The 18,190-nt window shown below is 43.2% G+C and overlaps 1 protein-coding gene across 1 annotated transcript in view; it reads left to right on the forward strand.

Annotated features, from left to right (window-relative positions):
* The first annotated feature begins 2,931 nt into the window (after nucleotides 1-2,931).
* GLIS3 (GLIS family zinc finger 3) overlaps nucleotides 2,932-18,190 on the forward strand; it is a 441,718-nt gene continuing 426,459 nt past the window's right edge. The window contains exons 1-2 of the mRNA XM_019517632.1: nucleotides 2,932-3,456; nucleotides 16,451-16,931. Of these exons, the coding sequence (XP_019373177.1) occupies nucleotides 16,547-16,931 (385 nt within the window). The 5' untranslated portion in view covers nucleotides 2,932-3,456; nucleotides 16,451-16,546. The remainder of the gene's footprint in view (nucleotides 3,457-16,450; nucleotides 16,932-18,190) is intronic.

The raw sequence follows: 18,190 nt of genomic DNA on the forward strand, positions 1-18,190 counted from the left end.
AGGAATGTAAAAAGATTTTCCTAGATCCAAAACTAAACTCGGGGGCATGTTTTGCCTTCAAAGTGCCAAAATTTAGTTTTAACATCTACAACCCATGGTTCCATATCTTACTGGGGCAACTCAGTGAGTTGACATGGGTTTTACTTTGACCTCTATTACAGCAGTCTCTTTGGAACCCCACGCTAATTATGTACAGTGTTTCAATAAAGGGAAAATATTCTACTACGGAGCAACTATACTCAGTATGATAGGAAAGAAGCTAGTTTTCTAAAGATCTATATTATTTTATTTCCCAGTTGGGGTATATTATGTGTAAAATGGATCAAGTCACAGGCATTCAGCTTCTTACATGTGTCCACTTACAATAATGACACCTTGTAAAAATTGATTATAAAATGGACCTTTCTAACTAGGTGTCTGGCTGGCTGAAAAGGTCTCTATATGTGTTTACCTACCTAATTTGATCAGCTTTGAATAGACTTTAGTTTCTCGAAAAATACACTGAAAATTCAGGCCTGTCTTTGGAGGAGTTGTAGCTAATCTATGTAAATATATGACCATTTTTATCACTGTCTTCCTCTCTCCCTTTTGTTCTATACACATTCCATCGTGTTTCAAATGGGATTGTAATCTCTTTGGAACAAAAGCCATCTATTCCTGTGTATTTATACAGTGTTTATCACAGTGAGACCTCAGTGCTGATCAGTCCTTTGGGTGCTACCGAAGCACAAATAATAATAACACCTGAAACTGCATTCAGCACCGGGTTAATGCATTTATGTCTCATCTCTGAAAATCAGGCTTCCTTGAGTTTGTCACTGGAAGGGAAAACCTTTTTTTCTGATAATGGGGCATTTTAAAACAGAAAATCACTTGAGAGTGGCCCTTGTCAGTGGCCCTCTAAGGTGACACTCTATTACTAGAGTTTTACATTATGGTATCCTTTTAATTTAAGTGTGTGCTCCATTGCTTTTTGTCGAATTGAAGGACAAATATTATGACTGATGTATTTTGCTGATTTCCTTTATTAACAGTTAGCTTTCTTGCAGAAATCTAAATTAAACTAATTTTCAGTACAAGTCTACTGATGTCATGACATTGGCTCTAGTATGAGTTCAGGGATAATTTTCATTTTTAGTGATGAGATCTAATTGAAAAATAACCATATGGAAAATTCTGGCATATGGTGCCTATAAAGATATAAGCAGTAAAGTAGATACTGTGTTTTACTGGGTCTACAAATACATTCTAGTGCATAAGGTATTAAGCAATGAAAGCTCCTTCTTAAAAGGTTGGTTTTAAAGTGAAGCATAGTTTACAAATACTTTCTGCATAAACCCACACATTTCCTATATAGTTTTTCCATAGATTTGATGCATTCACTGCTAGACTATCCATGTGCATTGTAATAAGTAGACCGGATAACAATGTAATTTTATGAGAAAACTCGATGCAACCATAAATTCCCATGGACCTCCCACGGCACTTACAGGACATTTGAAAAATTATCTGCTCCTCTTATTAATTTCTTGTAGCCATGAAATTTACATTTAAGAATCAAAGAAACTGAGTCCAGGTTACTGTCAGAAAGGCTTTATTTCTGAGTAGCTAACATGGCTTATGGGCTCTGGGCTGCATGAAGGCAAGGCAGTGCCTTAGATGTATAAGATGGGCACTGAGCCCCCTGTTCCCATGGGGGTGGGTCCATCTCCTTCCTAGAAAGGCAAGGGCAGAAAAGCCTTCTTCCATCTAACAGCAGGAAGCACAGCAACAGTATTCACCTTTTGCCAGCTACAGAAACAGGCTCAACAGCTGGTGAGAATCTTAGTACTTACCTAGTAACTGGGGTGTTTCTGTCTGGGTGAGTGGCATGAGCCCATTGCACTCTTCTGTCCTCTGCTTGGGGTTTTTTAGTAGAGCCCATAGGTCAGTGGATTTGGATGTCAACCCCCAAGGAAATAACAGGTCAGTTCACTCTTCCCTGTACTACTAGTACAGGGTCTTCCAGTGTCTCAAGCAGACATCACAGCATCAGTTACTTACACTCACTCCATGTTTTCAAGCTTTTTTTGAAACAGCAAGAAACTCACAGGTTTTAAGTGAAAACTGAAGTTGAGTTGGAACTGCAGCACTCAAAGAGCTGGGATGTTAGACACAGTTCATTCCAGCCCAGCATGTGCTCTGCTCCCCTTCATGCTGGCACTGACAGCTCACTCCTGCCCTTGGTAAATCAGCAGAGAGAAACAAGAGTAATATTTCAGTCTTTTAAACTTTTTCAAAGCCTGACTTGGTGCTCCCTGCCTAACCAATATTCTTTCCTTTAGAGCCAAGAGGGCTTCTCCTTCAGTGCCCTGGATCCCTTGGATGCCTAGGGAGCACATTTCACTGCTGGATCTGTTACTATAATGGGCTGAACCGTCACCTTGGAACCAAACGCTCCTGAACTCTTCTGAGGAGGAGGAGGAGGAGAAGGAGGAAGGGGTGGGGAAGGGGGCTGGTCAGAACTCCAGGCTGAATGTTTGCGTTTGATCCTTTCTCTGAGCTCACTGTGCTTTTTGATGCTGCTTGCACTGTTTGCAGCACTGGGAAGCAATGCAGGGAGGGGGCTTACATGGAGGATGGTCTCCCCTTATTCACAGCAAATAAAGTAAAGCCATCAAGCATGCCCAGGGAGGGAGGGAAATGTCACCAGCCTGTCAATCCTCTAGTTTCTTTTTCCCAGTCTCCCTCTCCATGTGAGTGAGTCAGTGAGTGCTGAAGGGGAGACACACACTCTGCCTTTGAATTAGCCAACCGGCTGACCAGGAGTTACCCTCCCCCCCGTCCCCTCCCTCCCCTCCCAGGCTCTGGCACTTGGGAGGCTGCTGGCTGGCAGCCCTTACGCACTCTCCCCCCTCCCTTCCCTGCCTCCTTCTCTGTACTGCAGTCCCCCTGGCCATACAGCACTGATCCAACCAGCGGAGAGCAGGGCAGCCCAATTCCTAGTGCCTGCAGGCAGCAGCAGCCCAGAGCCCCCTGGCCCCAGCCAGCTTGGACAGCCAGCACCTCTCCCATCACCCAGACAGAATGACAGCAGTCAGTTAACAAGGTCAGCCTCTCAACCAACTTCTTCATCCTAACCAGTGGACACTCATTGCAGGACCTGGCTCTGAAAGGGGACACTTCAAGTTGTGACAATCTGCTTTTTGGGTTTTTTTTTTTCTTTAAGAAAAGAGACCAGACCTCTGAACTGCTTTGTGCTGATCTGTGTGACCCCAAGCTCTGATGGAGATGCTTCATGTTCAAAGGGATAGCCTCTCTCCAGTGGGTTTGAAGGGCTGGGAACCAAAGTTGCCCTTCTTTCTTCAGCTCTCTTCTTAACCAGTAGTTGCTGCCAGTCTTGCTTAAGGAGAAGCAGGATCTGCTTGGAGAAGGATCATGCACCTTGGGCTTTGTTGTGGAAAACCTGGTTACCTGGTAAGTAGATGCTGCCATAGGAACTTTGCTTGCAGGCTCTCCAGGAGGAAAATTGGACCCAGCACCAAATCCAGCCAGAAATGCCATTATGGCAGCAGCTGCAGCAGCCCTGTGGAGTCTCAACTACTTTATGTACACGCTTTTCCCCCCTTCTTCAGAAGAAGTGTATTTAAGAGAATGTACTTTTCTTATCAGCTGAGAGGTGGTCAGAGCATAGGTTTCCACAAGGAATCTGAAGCGCTGCCCATGGCAGAACGTATGTACAGACGTAAAAAGAGGAGTAAAGGGGCTGTGGCTTGAGTCTTTCAGCAGAGGGGAGGGAGGGAGGAAGGACAGATCTAGTTGCTGGAGGAGGCGAAGGGTTAATTGTCAAGAGATCAGGCACATGAGAGCTTGCAGGCAGAGCAGAGCCTTAGTCAACTAGTAACTAGTGTCAACTTTAGACCCGAGGAGAGAAGTCTTAAGAAGCGAGTGAATGAATGACGTAAGTAATGCAGTCTCAGGTCTGCTGGGATGCAGCTCCGTGCCTTTATGAGTAGTTGGGAGAGAGGCTTGCAGCTTCCCACGCCTGTGTGCTCTGTATCTTTCTTTCATGGGCTGGAAAGCCTGGTGGGGCATTTGTGCCTACCTGCCCAGCAGTATCTGATGCTGGAGACCCTTCAGCCTAGGAGGCTGGTCAGCTCTCCAGCCAGCAGGCACTTGGGAATGCCAATGCTTGGCTGATGTCTACTCTGGTTCTTCTCACTGGGAGGGACTTGGGACTGGTTTCTGCTCCACTCCTATACACTGCCGGCTGCTCTGCTGCAAGCTGTTTTGGGAAAGTCACAGAGACGTCCTGCTTTGAGCAGGAGCTTGGACTCGATGAGCATGAGTTTCCTATTTTTTTCATGGTTGATTTTAAGTTGAAATTCAGCTTCCCATGTTGTTTATTAAAAAAAACAAAAACACCCCCCCCCCCGAAGAAAATGGGCGCTCTGCTGCAAGCTGTCTTGGGGAAGTCATAGAGAAGTCCTGATCTGAGCAGGGGCTTGGACTGGATGGGCGCCTTCCTGCCCTAACAGGACTCTAGGAGCAAGGTGGGGCTGGAAGGGGCCTCATCTACTGCAACTCCCTGCAGCTAACCCCGAGCCATCTTTTTTTTAAAAAAAATGATTGATTTGAAGTTGAAATCCAGGTTTCCAGGTCGTTTATGAAAAAAAGAAGAAAAAGGAAGAAAACGATCTGGCCGCGAAGCGACTTGGAAGTCACTCCCTGCACCGCCAGGTCTGCTCTGGAGGGAGTAGGGACAAGCCAGTCCCGGACCCACCTGCTGCCCCCGGGGGGATTTGTCATGGCCCGGGTGATTCACCCAGAGAGGTGCCGGGGGAGGAAATGATGCTGCTCCGTGGGAGAGGATGACCGGGAGGCCGCTTCCTTCGCGTCTGCTTGGCCCCTCGCTGGGGTGCCACTCTCGGCGGGGGGGCGGACGGCACCAGGGCCGTCTCCCCTCGCAGGGGAGCGGGGATTTCCTCCCATGCCCTGAGGGACGGGGCACGTTTCTCCGCCTGCCCCGCTGCAGCGCCGGACTCCGGCAGCCCCCAAGGCAGAGGCCGGGGCGGCGCTAGGGGGCGGCGGAGGAAGGTGCCGGCAGCACCCGCCGCCGCCTCCTCCCCTCAGCCTGGCGGGGCTCCCCCGGCCGCAGCCGGCCTGCCCCGGGAGCCGCGCTCCACGGCTGGAGGCAGCCGGGCCGCCTGCAGGCACCAGCCGTTTGCCAACGTCGCCGCTGGAGGAGCGTGGGCCGGCAGGTGCCACGGCGAGGAGCCGCCTCCAGCTGCAGCGGGGCAGGCTGAGGCTGGATGTCAGGCACCGCTCTCACGAGGAGGGCGGGAAAGCACATGACCAGGTCCCCCAGAGACTGCGCGAGTCTCGGTCCTTGGAGGGTTTGCTGACCCGGGTAGACCAAGCCTTGGGTGGGATGATCTACTTGGGGACGGTCCTGCTCGGAGCCCTCCAAAAGCCCTTGCAGCCCTCACTGCCTATGTTGCAAAACCCCTGTCCCCTCCACCGAGATGCTTCTTCTGCACTGCAGGCACACCAAGGGCCTTAAAACCTTTCCCCTTTCCAACGAACATCCCCCCGCTTTCTTTTGCAGTCCAAAAGTGTCACACCAGAAATAAAACAAAATAAATAAAGCCACAGGTAAGGAGTCATTTAAGGCTCAGCCAAGTGACAGCTTAATCTGCAAGCCATTAGGCATCCTGGGGAATTTCTTTCCCTTAAAACTTTTCTAGCTGGTCATTTGTCTGCCGAGGTTTGGCTGGATGTGTGTGTTCGGTTCTGCTCCGAGCAGCCAAGAAAGTTTCTGGCCCTTGTTAAAGGCATTAACCCTCTAATGACAATGTTTTGGGAAAGAGAAGGAAAAGTGGTAGATCTGGGTATAGATCCCACTTGGCATGTCTTTGATACAGGCAGACAAGCTTCTTTGGGTGAATCTGATATCTTTTATTACACCAAGTTAAATAGCTGGAAATTTTTTTCTTAGCAAGCTTTCGGGTTTAGACACCCTTTGTCAGGCTGAGGAAGCCTCTGCTGTTGGTGTGTTGATTAGTAAAGCGGCTGGTATGCATGCCAGGTACACCCCTGATTTCCTTGGTACGACATTTGCTAGCATCACTTTATCCCTGGCACAGCTCTGTGAATGACAGCGATGGTGGGAGCATGAGTGTAGATTAAAAGTAGTACCTGCAGTTCTATCTCCATGCCATTTACGCCTGTTTTGAACAAGTCTGGATAACCTAGTGGTAAAACCATTGGCAGCTCTATATGTCCTATCTACAGGGGAGCTAATGCTAGGGAAGAAGTGTAAACCTCTAATGGAAGAAGATCAATGGGAGTGTACATGAGAGTAAAGATAACTCACATTAGTAAGTTTGCAGGCGGTATTTGGTAGTTTCTGAAAAAAAAGCCTTCTGCTAGCTCCCCTTGTGTTTGAAAATAGGTGTCCACTAACAAATGCTGTATCTAACTTGATGAGTACGGTTTTCAAATATATTTGCAGTTAGCGCAGTGTGTGCTCTAATAAGAATGGGACTTTACAGCATATTACATTCTGTGAGCTTGTGTACTTTCTGAAGCCATTTGTTTTATTTTGTTGCAACAATTGCTTAGATGGAGGTCAAAGGTTAAGAGGCTGGATTTTGTTCTGAAGTACAATAGTTTCAGGAATAGACTGAGGTTATTTCAGTTTCATACTGAAGTCCTCTGAGCATTTTAAAATGTTTTGTACTAAATGTGCATGGCTGACATGTCACTTGTAATGAGTTAAGTTTCAGCTGTTAAAGAAGGGCAAATGTGTATTTCTGTCTTTTATAGTGAGTGGCTTTGCTGTCACTGTTTCAGCTCTGCTTTTGATAGCTGCCTCCTACTTTGTGCTTACTGTAATGCCTAACACTAGGGCTACTGCACTGTTGCTAATAAAGACAGAGAGCTGTTAGGGATTCTTGGTACCCTGGGAATGGTAAACATTCCTGAACCCTTCCACAATGATGTGCACTGATGCAACTTCACTCTTGGTTGTAGTTGCTGCAGTACTAGTGACCCTCTTTTGCTGTAGCACCTAGAACAGTGGGGTCTGGTCTATGAATAAAGTTCCTGGGCACTACAATAAATCAGGTAATAACAAATAAAATATTTATTATTTTTCACTTGAGAATCAGTCAGGATCTACATCACATAATCTCACAGAATGCTTTAGAGGGCTTCTGTTTGCTCTTTATCCTTCTTTTCCATCATTGGTAGGTTGAGATATGCCAGTGAGTGAATGAGCGAGTAATAAACATCCTGGGTACCACAGTTTTTTAGGGATTCTCTTCTTGAATGTCTGTCTGGACCTAAAGGAGTGATAACGTTAGGCCACAATCATTTTAGAATTCTGCCTTCATGCTGAAGGGCTGAGGATTAAAGAAAGCATAGTTACTATTTTTGGGGTACAAACAGATGTTCATGCAGGTTAGATAGAGATTAGATCACATTAAAATACCCCCCTATCCTCCCAACCCCCTTGCAGACCTCTTTTGCCCGCCCCCCCGCAAGCCCTCTTCTGAGCCTGCTTGCCCCCAAATCCCCCAAGTTCCCACTAACTCCCCTATTCTGACTTATCTTAGATTGGGTAGCCATTTTGATGTGATCTTTGTTCCCGTTAACCTCCCCAAATGTCTGTACAGTTGAATAAAACATTGACCACTAGTGAGATACTTACCTTCTGAGTAACGCATGGGATCTGAGGCTGGGAAACTCCACAAACTATGAATAGAAAACATATATTTTTAGCCTGGTTTTCTTGCATTGGAACTTATATTTTGAGGTTCCTAAATTGAAACGCCTAAAGTTTAACTTTTCTTTTTCTGTTGGATTTCTATCTGGATTCCTTTTCACTGAAGCACCTTAATAGTACCATTGCATGATCCTTGAACTGTGTTCAGATGACCATATAAAGGGCCTGATTCCAATTTTGAATATGTCTGACCTCCTCCTATATTAAGGAAAAGACTCTCTTGTGCCTGTGTTAGCCCTGCATCCTGACTGTACAGTATCCCTGACACAGATGCAGCAGGAGCCTGGAACTGCTGACCTGTCAGTGGATTGTGATATTGAATAACCCAACAATGCATTTAGTGGCTGTCCAGTCTCTCCGCCTTCTTGGTCTGAGTCCATAATTTCACCCAAGATAACTCATTTGGCCATCAGGCTAGAGATAATGTCACAGGAGGCAGCATCTTCTCAACATTTCAGTTGGAGTAGTGTTAAGTATGGCTTCTTTTCTGATTGATGACTTTGAAAGACCGAAGGGAGCTGTATTACCTGAAGATAGCTTATGGATGAACAATTCCAAAATAAAATGACCAGAAAACAAGCGAAGAGAAATCTTGCAAATCAAAGAAAATAAACTAAGAAAAATATAGGCCAGCCATCAGGACATTTTTGTCCTAACAGGGGTACTGACTTTACTCAAACAACTATGAGTGTGATTTTCCAGAAGTGCACTGGAAAAGGAGCTGGGGGTGAGTCTGCTGGAAATGTGCCTGTGAGTGGTGGGGACTACTCAAGGGCTGCATTCCCACAGGGACAGAGTTAAGATTGTTATTTGCTGAGGCAAATGGTAATTGTTTTCAGTAGGGAGCTCTGGACCTGTGCTGGAGAAACAGAAGATACTGAGTTTTAGCAACATTTACTGTTAGTTTTCTTGTTTTTGTGGTTTTGTGTTTGCCATATAATGCAAATGGCAACCTCACTTAATGTAGTGGTTTTGCTTCTTAATATAGGTGCCTTGAGGCCTCTTATTACATTTTGAAAGAGATGCTGTCAAAAAAAAAAGATTGGAAGTCTCAGTTTGTCCCAAGAACAAGAAATATCAGACATTTTTTCGGAGTATCTTCCAAACAATGTATGATTGTAGTGTAAATGCTGCAGTGAGTCAAAGGGCTTGGGAAGATGAAATGTTGTTCTGAGGACCCTGAGTAAAGGATGACTGTTTCATTAGCACCAAATATCAGTATTACATGTAGTTTATGCTGAATATGATATTGCAGGCAGAGTTTTTTGGGTATTCATCTTTTGTTTTTGTGTGAAAGAGTTAGTTGTTTTTTTCCAGACTGTCATCTTAAATTTAACTCTCACTGTTGGTTTACTGAGTGGACTCATGAGTCACAGATGTGGATTTTGAGTGACTTTGTTGCCATGTAGTTTGTGATACACTCAGTGTAATGCAGCTTTGCAATGATGTCAACTAAAAGAATGGCTTTAAAAATAGTGGGCCTAATCATGCTTCCTATGACATCAGTGGGAACAGAGATGAGTCCTGGAAACTTTATTTCATTTGTAGTTAAAAATATATATTTGTTTAAAAAGGGAAAAGTGCTCATATTTATATAATGCATTTTATAGCGTAAGCAGTACAATCCATTTTATTGGCAATATTTCTATGCTTCTAAGTCTGAACTCATAAGACTATCTGGAGGCTTCATATTTACTATGTTTAGATATGTTTCAGCTATAATTTTGTATTTGGTAAATAAATGAACCATTGTATTTGATGTTGTTTACCTACAATTTTCATGATTGGTATGGTTAGAAGTTTATTAGTATTTTTTTCTACTGCAAATGCATGTAGCTAGGTGCTGATTAGAGGTCTGATTCAGTAGTCAGTTGCTTTTCAGCAAAACATTTAAGCACAAACTTAACTTTCAGCACATGCTTCAAGTTCTATTAATTTCTAGTGTTCGGGTGGGTAGGGATAGTCTTAAGTAAACTTAAATGCTAGCTTAACTGTACAAATAATAGGCATAGTATAAAAATCAGTAGGATGTGAATTTGTTGTTGTTTGTCCTGTGCATCCAGTGTGGGGAGGGGAGGGAAGAAGAGGGAAAAGAAGTGGGAAAGAAAAAGGGAAGGAGAAAAGAGAAAAGGGGAAAGAAGGAAAAGGAGAAAAAAAGGGAAAGGGAAGAGAACAAAGGGGGGTGGGAGGTAAGTCACATGAGTACATAGGTGACTTATAAGTCTGATCTTTGCTTTGAACAATCTGATGCAGCAGGGGCAGGAGAGTGATAAGAACTGGATATGGAAGGTTTTTGTTTTCCTGGCCACAAGTTTCTTCATTTGCTTCTGCCGTGCATTGCTGTTCAAAGGTCAATGCTCCGTTCTGGATTCGGGACCTCCAGGGTGGATGGTCACGAGTGATTTGCTTCCATGACTCTGGGTCGATCCTGAAATTCTTTAGGGACACCTTTAGGGTGTCCTTGTACTGCCTCTTTGGTGGACTGCAAAAGAGTACGTCATTTGACAGTTTGCCATAGAAGACTTGTTGGCAGGCAAGTGTCAGGCATTCTTGAGTGGTAGCTGGCCCATCTTAGCTGTGCCAGTTTCAGCAGGGTGTGAATACTGGGGAGAGTTGATCTTCCGAGCACCTCAGTGTCCAGAATCTTGTCCTGCCACTTGATCTTTAGTATCTTTCACAGGCAGCATGGGTGGAAGTGGTTTAGTTTCTTGGCATGATGCTGGGTCCAGGTTTCACAGGCATAAAGGAGGGTTGGAAAGATGATGGCTTTGTAAACCTTCAGTTTTGCTGACATTCTGATACCTCTGTGGTCCCAGACTGACTTACAGAATCTGCCGAAGGCCACACTAGCTTTCATTAATTTCGTATTGACTTTGTCATCAATGTGGACAGCATGGGAAAATGTGCTACCTAGGTAAGCAGACTTGTCACCCATCGACAATTGTTGGCCTTTAACTGAGACGTGTGGTTCCTGGATATGACAGTGCCTTATAATAAGCTGTATCAGACCATCAAAGTCATTGAGGGGAAGAAGTAGCACTATACATATTTCAGATACCAAAGATCCCACAGAATCTTTCTGTGTGGCAAGAACCATACAGTTACTAGGAAGATTATACCACTGTCCCTTAACACCAATCAAGAAAGAGATACTTAATGTACAATGTTGTGGTAAGGAGGCAGCTATATGATGAATTGAACCAAAATAGTAGTCACAGTTGTAGTTTGCAACCTTAGTCATTTAAATTTAAGTCTTAGTGGCTGTGTCTACATGTGCACTTAATGCAGAGTAGGCTAATTAGCTGAATGTCACTGTCTACATGTGCAATAGTATTAGGCTGCAGTAAACTAATTAGTGCTGCAGTAAAATAGTACTGTTGGGGATACTACTATATTATGCTGGGGCAATTTACTTCTATTAAAACACACATGTAGACTGTGACTGTGGGCATAAATTACACCCAGTCAGCCCAGCCAGCTGCCTAGCCACCTGGCTCTGCACTTTCAGCACCATTGTGCCCCAGCCAACCCCGCTACCACCTGATGCTGCCACTCAGAGCCTGGGGCTGATCCTCCATGTTCCCTGCCAGCCTGAGCCTGCTCTGCCCCTGCTCAAATTGCTGCTGTTCTGGGTGCATGTGTAGATGCTGTGTCCAAGAGTAGCTACCTCCAGATCAAACTGCTTTGGAGTTTATTGCTTTGCATTAATTGCACATGTAGATGCACTCAGTGTGTACTTCCTTGTTTCAGTCTAGGAACATCTTTATATTATTATAATTTAGTTCATTCTTTACCAGTTTAACTAAAATGATAAAAAGGCACACATTCTAAAATAACAGTGACTACACACAAACCTAAACTAAAATCATAAAGGGTTTAAGTATCAACTCATATAGATATTTTGATTCCATTTAGTATGTAGACTAGCTATTAAAATCACCGTTGAAATTACTATTAATCAGTGACTTCAACTATTCAGACATAAACTGGTCAAATGTTAGCAATAAGGTAAGGTCTAGAGAAGCAATTTCTCAGCTGTATAAATATTTTTGGAACAACTGGTTCAAGAGTGCACAACAGGAGATGTTCTTCTCCAGTGACACACATGATTTGGTTCAAGACTTAAGTTTGGTTGAGTGACTGAATAATAATGACCACAAAATAATTAAGGTGGAGATGAAGGGAGGTAGTTAAAAATATTCTAACGTAAAGAGATTTAAAATTCACTGATGTACCATGGGAGATGCATAAAAATTTTCCAAACAGTGGCATAACCTCACATCAGAAAAGAAGGGAGGAAAACTTAAAAAAATGTTATGGATGAATGGCTTAATTTCAGAAAGCTACTCAAACCAAAGAGGTAGGCTGCAGAAAATGGAAATCCAACCCTAATGAAGCCAATAGAAAAGAACATTGTACTAGGTCAGGTAAAATGTAAGGTGGCAGCTAGGAGGTTAAAAGGGAACTTTAAGAGCAAATAGCCATAGACAGAAGTAGAACCTTAGAGGAGAATCAGTGGGCCTGCTAGGCTCTTCAGAAATGAAAGGGGAAAAAGTACAGTTTAGTGGTTTGGGTACTAACCCTGAATTCAGGGCTTACCACTTCAGTTTTTTTTATCATGGTACATACTTTCTGGCTGATTTTGGGCACGTCCATTATGTCCAAACTGAAAAATGTATTCAGGCATCTTACCCCAATTGAAAGAAATATGACTAGAAGTTAGGTACCTAAGTATCTTCACAGAGCTGGACTTTGTCTCTCTGTGCCTCAGTTACCCATCTGTAAAACTGGGATAACAAAGCACTTTTCAACCTTGTAGAGGTTTGGTGAGGGTCAATATGTTACTGACTGTGAGATGCTCAGATACTGTGATAAAGTGGTGTTGTAAGTACCTGCTACAGACAGAGGAGGAGGAACCTAAGGAAGAGACTGCAGAAAAGTTAAATCATTTTTTGCATCTGCCTTCATCATAGAGAATATAGAGACAATTGTCCTGTTGCTGCAGTTTAAAATGTAGCTCATATGAATATATAAGAAAAGGAGAAAACGTATCGCTAAGTACAACTAAAATTGGTGAGTTCAACTTTTAACTTGGCAGTCAGTGAAATATAATCTAGTACAGTAAAATATCTTCAGTATAAAAACAATAGTAGCTTATGAGGCAGTATGATAAAAATACAATTGTTCTTTTTTAGAGCATATAGTTTTACAGAAATAACAAGGAATCCATAGAATTTAAAAACATGAGTTGCATATGGTTCTGGATTTGATAGGACCCAGTAGATCTATACAGGGTGTAGAAATATTATTCTGTCAATTAATCTAAATCCAATGTTATTGAACAAACTAATAAACTTGTCACATATAATCTTTTCTTTATTATGTTTGCACTTTTCTAATGTAGTTAAAAATTAAAGACAAGAATGATTTTGATTTGCTGCTGATTTATAATGCTGTAGTGTACAGCCTTGCCAGTAGAATGATTACTTGTGTTTATATGTTCTTTTCTAAAGAGCCAGTCACCTGTGTTAAGGCAAGGTACACTCTGCTTGCTAAAACAAACCCTGGGAATCTAAGAACATTTAGCTCTGTCCTTGGTTGAATTGTAAATTGTGATTTATACTGCAGCCATGCATGAAAATAATGATATTGCTTTTAATCAGCATATTTTCTAATTATATTCTTGTAATATAAAAAATTAACAATGAAAAATAAATATTTAGAATAATACTGAAGTGGAATTAGTGCCTATTGTTCTCACTGAAGTCAAAAGAATTTTTGCTATTGTCTTTGAATGTAAATAGGATGAAGCTCTTCATGATTAAATTACATATAACGTGTAATAAAACATATAAATATAATCATTATTAAATATAAATAGTGGTATGTATGCATATCTGTGTGTATATATACACATATGCACGGATACATGTACATGCATGTATATACACACACATACATACATGCATATAAATAATATGTGTATATATAAATTGTGTCTGTGTATGTATATATAAATACACACATATACACACGTATTCACACACATATAGGAGTGAGTATGGACATGCATATATATGTGTGTAAATACCACTTATACCACCTTGATCCTAACAAGGCTGAACACTATGAACAAAATTTTCTACAACAGTTGAGTGCATGATGTTTAGCTATTTTTTCTTAGATCATGGGTGGAGTGTTTAAACATTGTAGGGCACTGCAGGATCACATTAAGCATGGAAGTAGGCCCCTGGACTTCTCTCATGAACCCTTTGGCCCTGATTCATGTTAGTTTCCATTTGATTACACACAGAGTTAAATGTTTCCTTGGTTCATGGTCAAAATTCTTAAGATAGAGCCCTGGGTGAATATATGAATATAAATACATCTGTACATTAAACATCAGATTTGTATACAAACTTCACTTGTTTGTGCAAACAGGACAATTAGGCCTCCGGTTCCTAAATCAACAAAATGCTTAAATGTGGTTAGTTTTAACCACATGAATGAATCTGTTGATTAAAATCAAGTATGCATTTTAGTGCTTTGCTGACTTGGGGCCTAGATTATGCCATTTGTTTGATATCGTAACCATCTATAATTTATACTCACAAATGCAGCTTCTCTCTACCACTCTGTGGATGTATATAAATGAGTAAACATGACATGAAAATTTAAGTGAAAAAACCCTCTGGTAAAGACTATGAGTTGCAGAATTCTTGTTGGTGTTATCTTGTATTGGACCAACTACATGATTGGGATAGGCAATCTGGACCATCCTGGCAATGGCATCACTTAAACCAGGAGTGGGCAAAGTCCTGCATCAGAGTCCTTTTCCCAGCAGCTCCTGCCCATGTTGCTGTGGCCAGTTTCCATGGAGACCCCAGCAGCGGCACGGCAGTGACAGCATAGGGCCAGGGTTTCCATGGAGGCAGGATGCGAGGATGGGTGGGAAGCTGCTCTGGTGCCAGGATCTTGCAGTGGTGACAGAATGGTCTGGATCCGGGTCAGAACTGTGATCTGTTGCTCACACACCTCAGGCAGGGGTGTGCAGGCAGCGGCTTATGGCTCTGCCCTGGCTGTGCCCCACACTGTCACCACTGCAAGATCCCAGCCCTAGCTCTGGAGCAGCTCCCTGCCCAGTTGTGTGCCCTGCTGGTGCCACTGGGGCCAGTCTCCATGGGAACCCTGGCCTTGTGGCCCTGTTGCTGCAGGGGTCTTCATGGAAACCAGCTTCAGCGTTGTTGGCAGGGGCTGCTGGGAAATGGAGTCCAGCCGCTGGCCAGATCTCCCATTTTGCCAACCCCTGACTTAAATGCTACCAAAATTATGGGCACAATTTAAAGGCAGTCTTGAAAATATGGCCTTATAATTTATTATCATTTAGAATGGCTATATGTGTAAATTTACATAATGGATTTCAATTACTGAAATTTCTTCTAGGAGCATTGCTCTACTGTGTTTTTCATAGTGGAATCTCGAAGAGTCTGCTAGAGTTCTGCCCCTTCCCCTCCCTACCACCCCCCCATCTTATTTTGTTATTTTTATCAACCTCAGAACATGAACTGGCATTTTTTCATATCTGGGTGCTCTGTTTTTCACCATATCGTTAATGAATAGTCTAGTTCATCTTGGTGGCAATTTTCAGTCAGTGGCTGCATATGCATATTCAAATCATCCAGGACAACCTTTCCAGGTTTGTTTTCTTGACTAAAAACCTGACCTGTACAGAAGTTCAGACAGAGAAGCAAAGACCCTGTGGTACAGACAGCGTGGCCTGTTAGGGATCCCTAGAGCACGCAACCTAGAGAGCACTGCAGGCTTTTCTTTTCTTTTTCTTTTTTTTAAGTGAAGGGAGGCAGGGATTGGCAAGGGTCTGTGCCATGCACAGAAGAGTCCTCCAGCCTTTCCCCTCTCCCATCCTGTGTTGGAGCCCAGCTAAGGCTGGGTAGGGCATATGCTTGTGTGCTCCCCCGCACCCAAATGCTACATTGTGATTTAGGCAGGGAACAAGCCAGGAACAGAAAACACCCCTGAAGTGCTTCAGCACTGGCTTTTTCCAGCCTGAACCACTCATGGATTATGTTCTGCTCACTACTTGGCTGTGACTGACACAACTCTCCCTCCTGCTGTGGGAGTGGGGAGAAAAGAAGCAAAGCACGCTGGGATTGCGGAGGTCAGCTCTGCCTCTGTTGTCCGTGCAGAATTCTGTCTGCGGAGAGAGAGACTTCAGGGAGGCACTTCACTTGGATTGTTCCTGAGTTATTTTTCTCTCAAAGTGGCCATTCTGGGCTAAAAAATACCAAGATCTGTACACTCATTGCTTCTCCAGAGAAAGCGGGGACTCTCCATGGAGAAACTGACACCTATCCAAGCCTAGTGGCTGCTTTTTTATTCCAGGCTGCTTTTCTTCCCTTCCTCAACATTTACTCCATTTCATGGCTGGTTTAGATGATGTGAATGCAGCTGACCTTATTGTAAACTTCTGCTCTTGAAGGGCTAGGTTTTCTCCTTATTGATTCTAAGTCAGTATCTAGCTTTGCCTTCTTTATTTGCCCTATTATTCATACTTTGCTGCTCACAATCAATAATTTTTTCATGTAGAAAAATACTGTGCACAGTCTTGTCCTTATGTGTTATTTAATACAATATAATTAACTTTAAAAATTTGTTTTTTAACAGACTTAGTGCACTATGGATTACTTACTGACCTTGGGCTGATGACATTGATATTGGTAGATTTGGAAAACACATTCTGAACTTAGCAACTGCTTGACAATGAATGGGAGGTCATGCAGTATGAGCCACCACACATCAGGTACTCCCCATGGACCTGGGATGATCAATGGACAGCAGATTCCACCGATCAGAGTTCAAACAGGAACACCCTGTCCATCTTCGAATAGCAGCACCCCAAGCCCAGCTATTGGAAACTTGTCTTCCAGCCTACATTTAAAGATGCCCCTGGGAGGAGGGGTCGCTCCTCAGAGCAACATCACTGATGGTACCATCCACCTCCCTGCTTTAAGTCCCAGGAGACAAGTGGTTACAAATGGGAAGCCTTTATTCCAAGTCCCACAGACTCCAGGGCTGCCAGCACCACAGTCTTTAAAGCCAAAGCAGCAGGAATACGGAAACAACTTCTCCACAAGCACGGTTAAAGGTAGGATTAATTTTCTAATGTTATTGAAAATATCCTTCTTTTATGATCCTTCCTTTTCTTGCTATCATATGCGTATTAGTATTGACTTTAGGGTATAAGATCCAATTTCTGTTATTGTGCCACCTTTATTATTATTAAAGAAGGATATGTTGAAACAACAACAACAAAAATATGTCTTTATTTTCTACTATAATAGGTCCTGATTTCATTATTACTTTAAGATTTGCAACATCTGTTTGTCCCAACTTTTTGTATTGTCTGAAATGTGCCAGAGGGCTTATAATCATAATCCATCCTTTTCTTTGCTACTGTAATATCTTATTCCAACAAATTCAGATGGTCATTTCATTTGCTTGCGTGCCAGAATTGTGCAAGTGCTATAGGAAATATTCCCCATTGCATGCATGAGCGCAGTTTCCCATTGATGACTAACAACTGCTCATTGATGGATGGAGCAAACGTTGTCATAGCTTTTGGAGACAGTATGCTGCAGAGTCTGTAAAATACTTCAGATATTTTGAAGAGTTGCTGCCCACTGAGTGCCCTTCAACCATGACCTACTATTTGATTGCAACCTGTTTTAGGGAATGACTGTGTGCGTCACAGTAGCTAGTAATGGCCAGAGCTCATAGGGTTTGGAAGCAGGTTCTGTTTGGATAGGCACACAAGTAGCAAGTACTACTTCAGAGGCTTATCTAACTGAAGCTCTTGAGTTTGCAAAACCAGACTGGAACTGTGGGATTTTAGTACCTTCTGATTCCAGGCAAGTTGGGAATACTGCGAATATACATATTTTTTCTTTTTAGATATAATAATGTATATATGGTATTTACTCAAATTCAAGCTGTCAAATTTAAGACAACCCCCCAATCGTTATATTCTATACATGGAAAATTATACATTAGTAGAATCTAATGATTGGAGGGTCATCTTAAATTCATCGCCCTCACTGCTGCAGCAAGGAAAGCAGAAGCAGGGGTGCAAGTGACAGGGAGTGGCAGACAGCCTGGCTCCACTTCCCATCACTTGTTTCCCACAGAGCTTGACCTCCCACGTCAGTGCCTGCTCCTCCACCACCTGACCCCCACACAACATGCCTCCACCACTTGCCCCTCCTGCCCTTTGCCTGTCCTCTGGCCACTTGACCCGTCTGCTGCCTGTCTCGTGTTGTGTGCCATGCTGCTGGATGCCTCCGTGCCAGTTCCTATGCTACCCTGTGTCTCACCGAGTGGATTCCTGCTGCCTCTTATAACTACGTA

This window comes from Gavialis gangeticus, unplaced genomic scaffold (assembly GCF_001723915.1).
Source record: "Gavialis gangeticus isolate Ggan-Ray unplaced genomic scaffold, GavGan_comp1, whole genome shotgun sequence".
Taxonomy (NCBI): domain Eukaryota; kingdom Metazoa; phylum Chordata; order Crocodylia; family Gavialidae; genus Gavialis; species Gavialis gangeticus.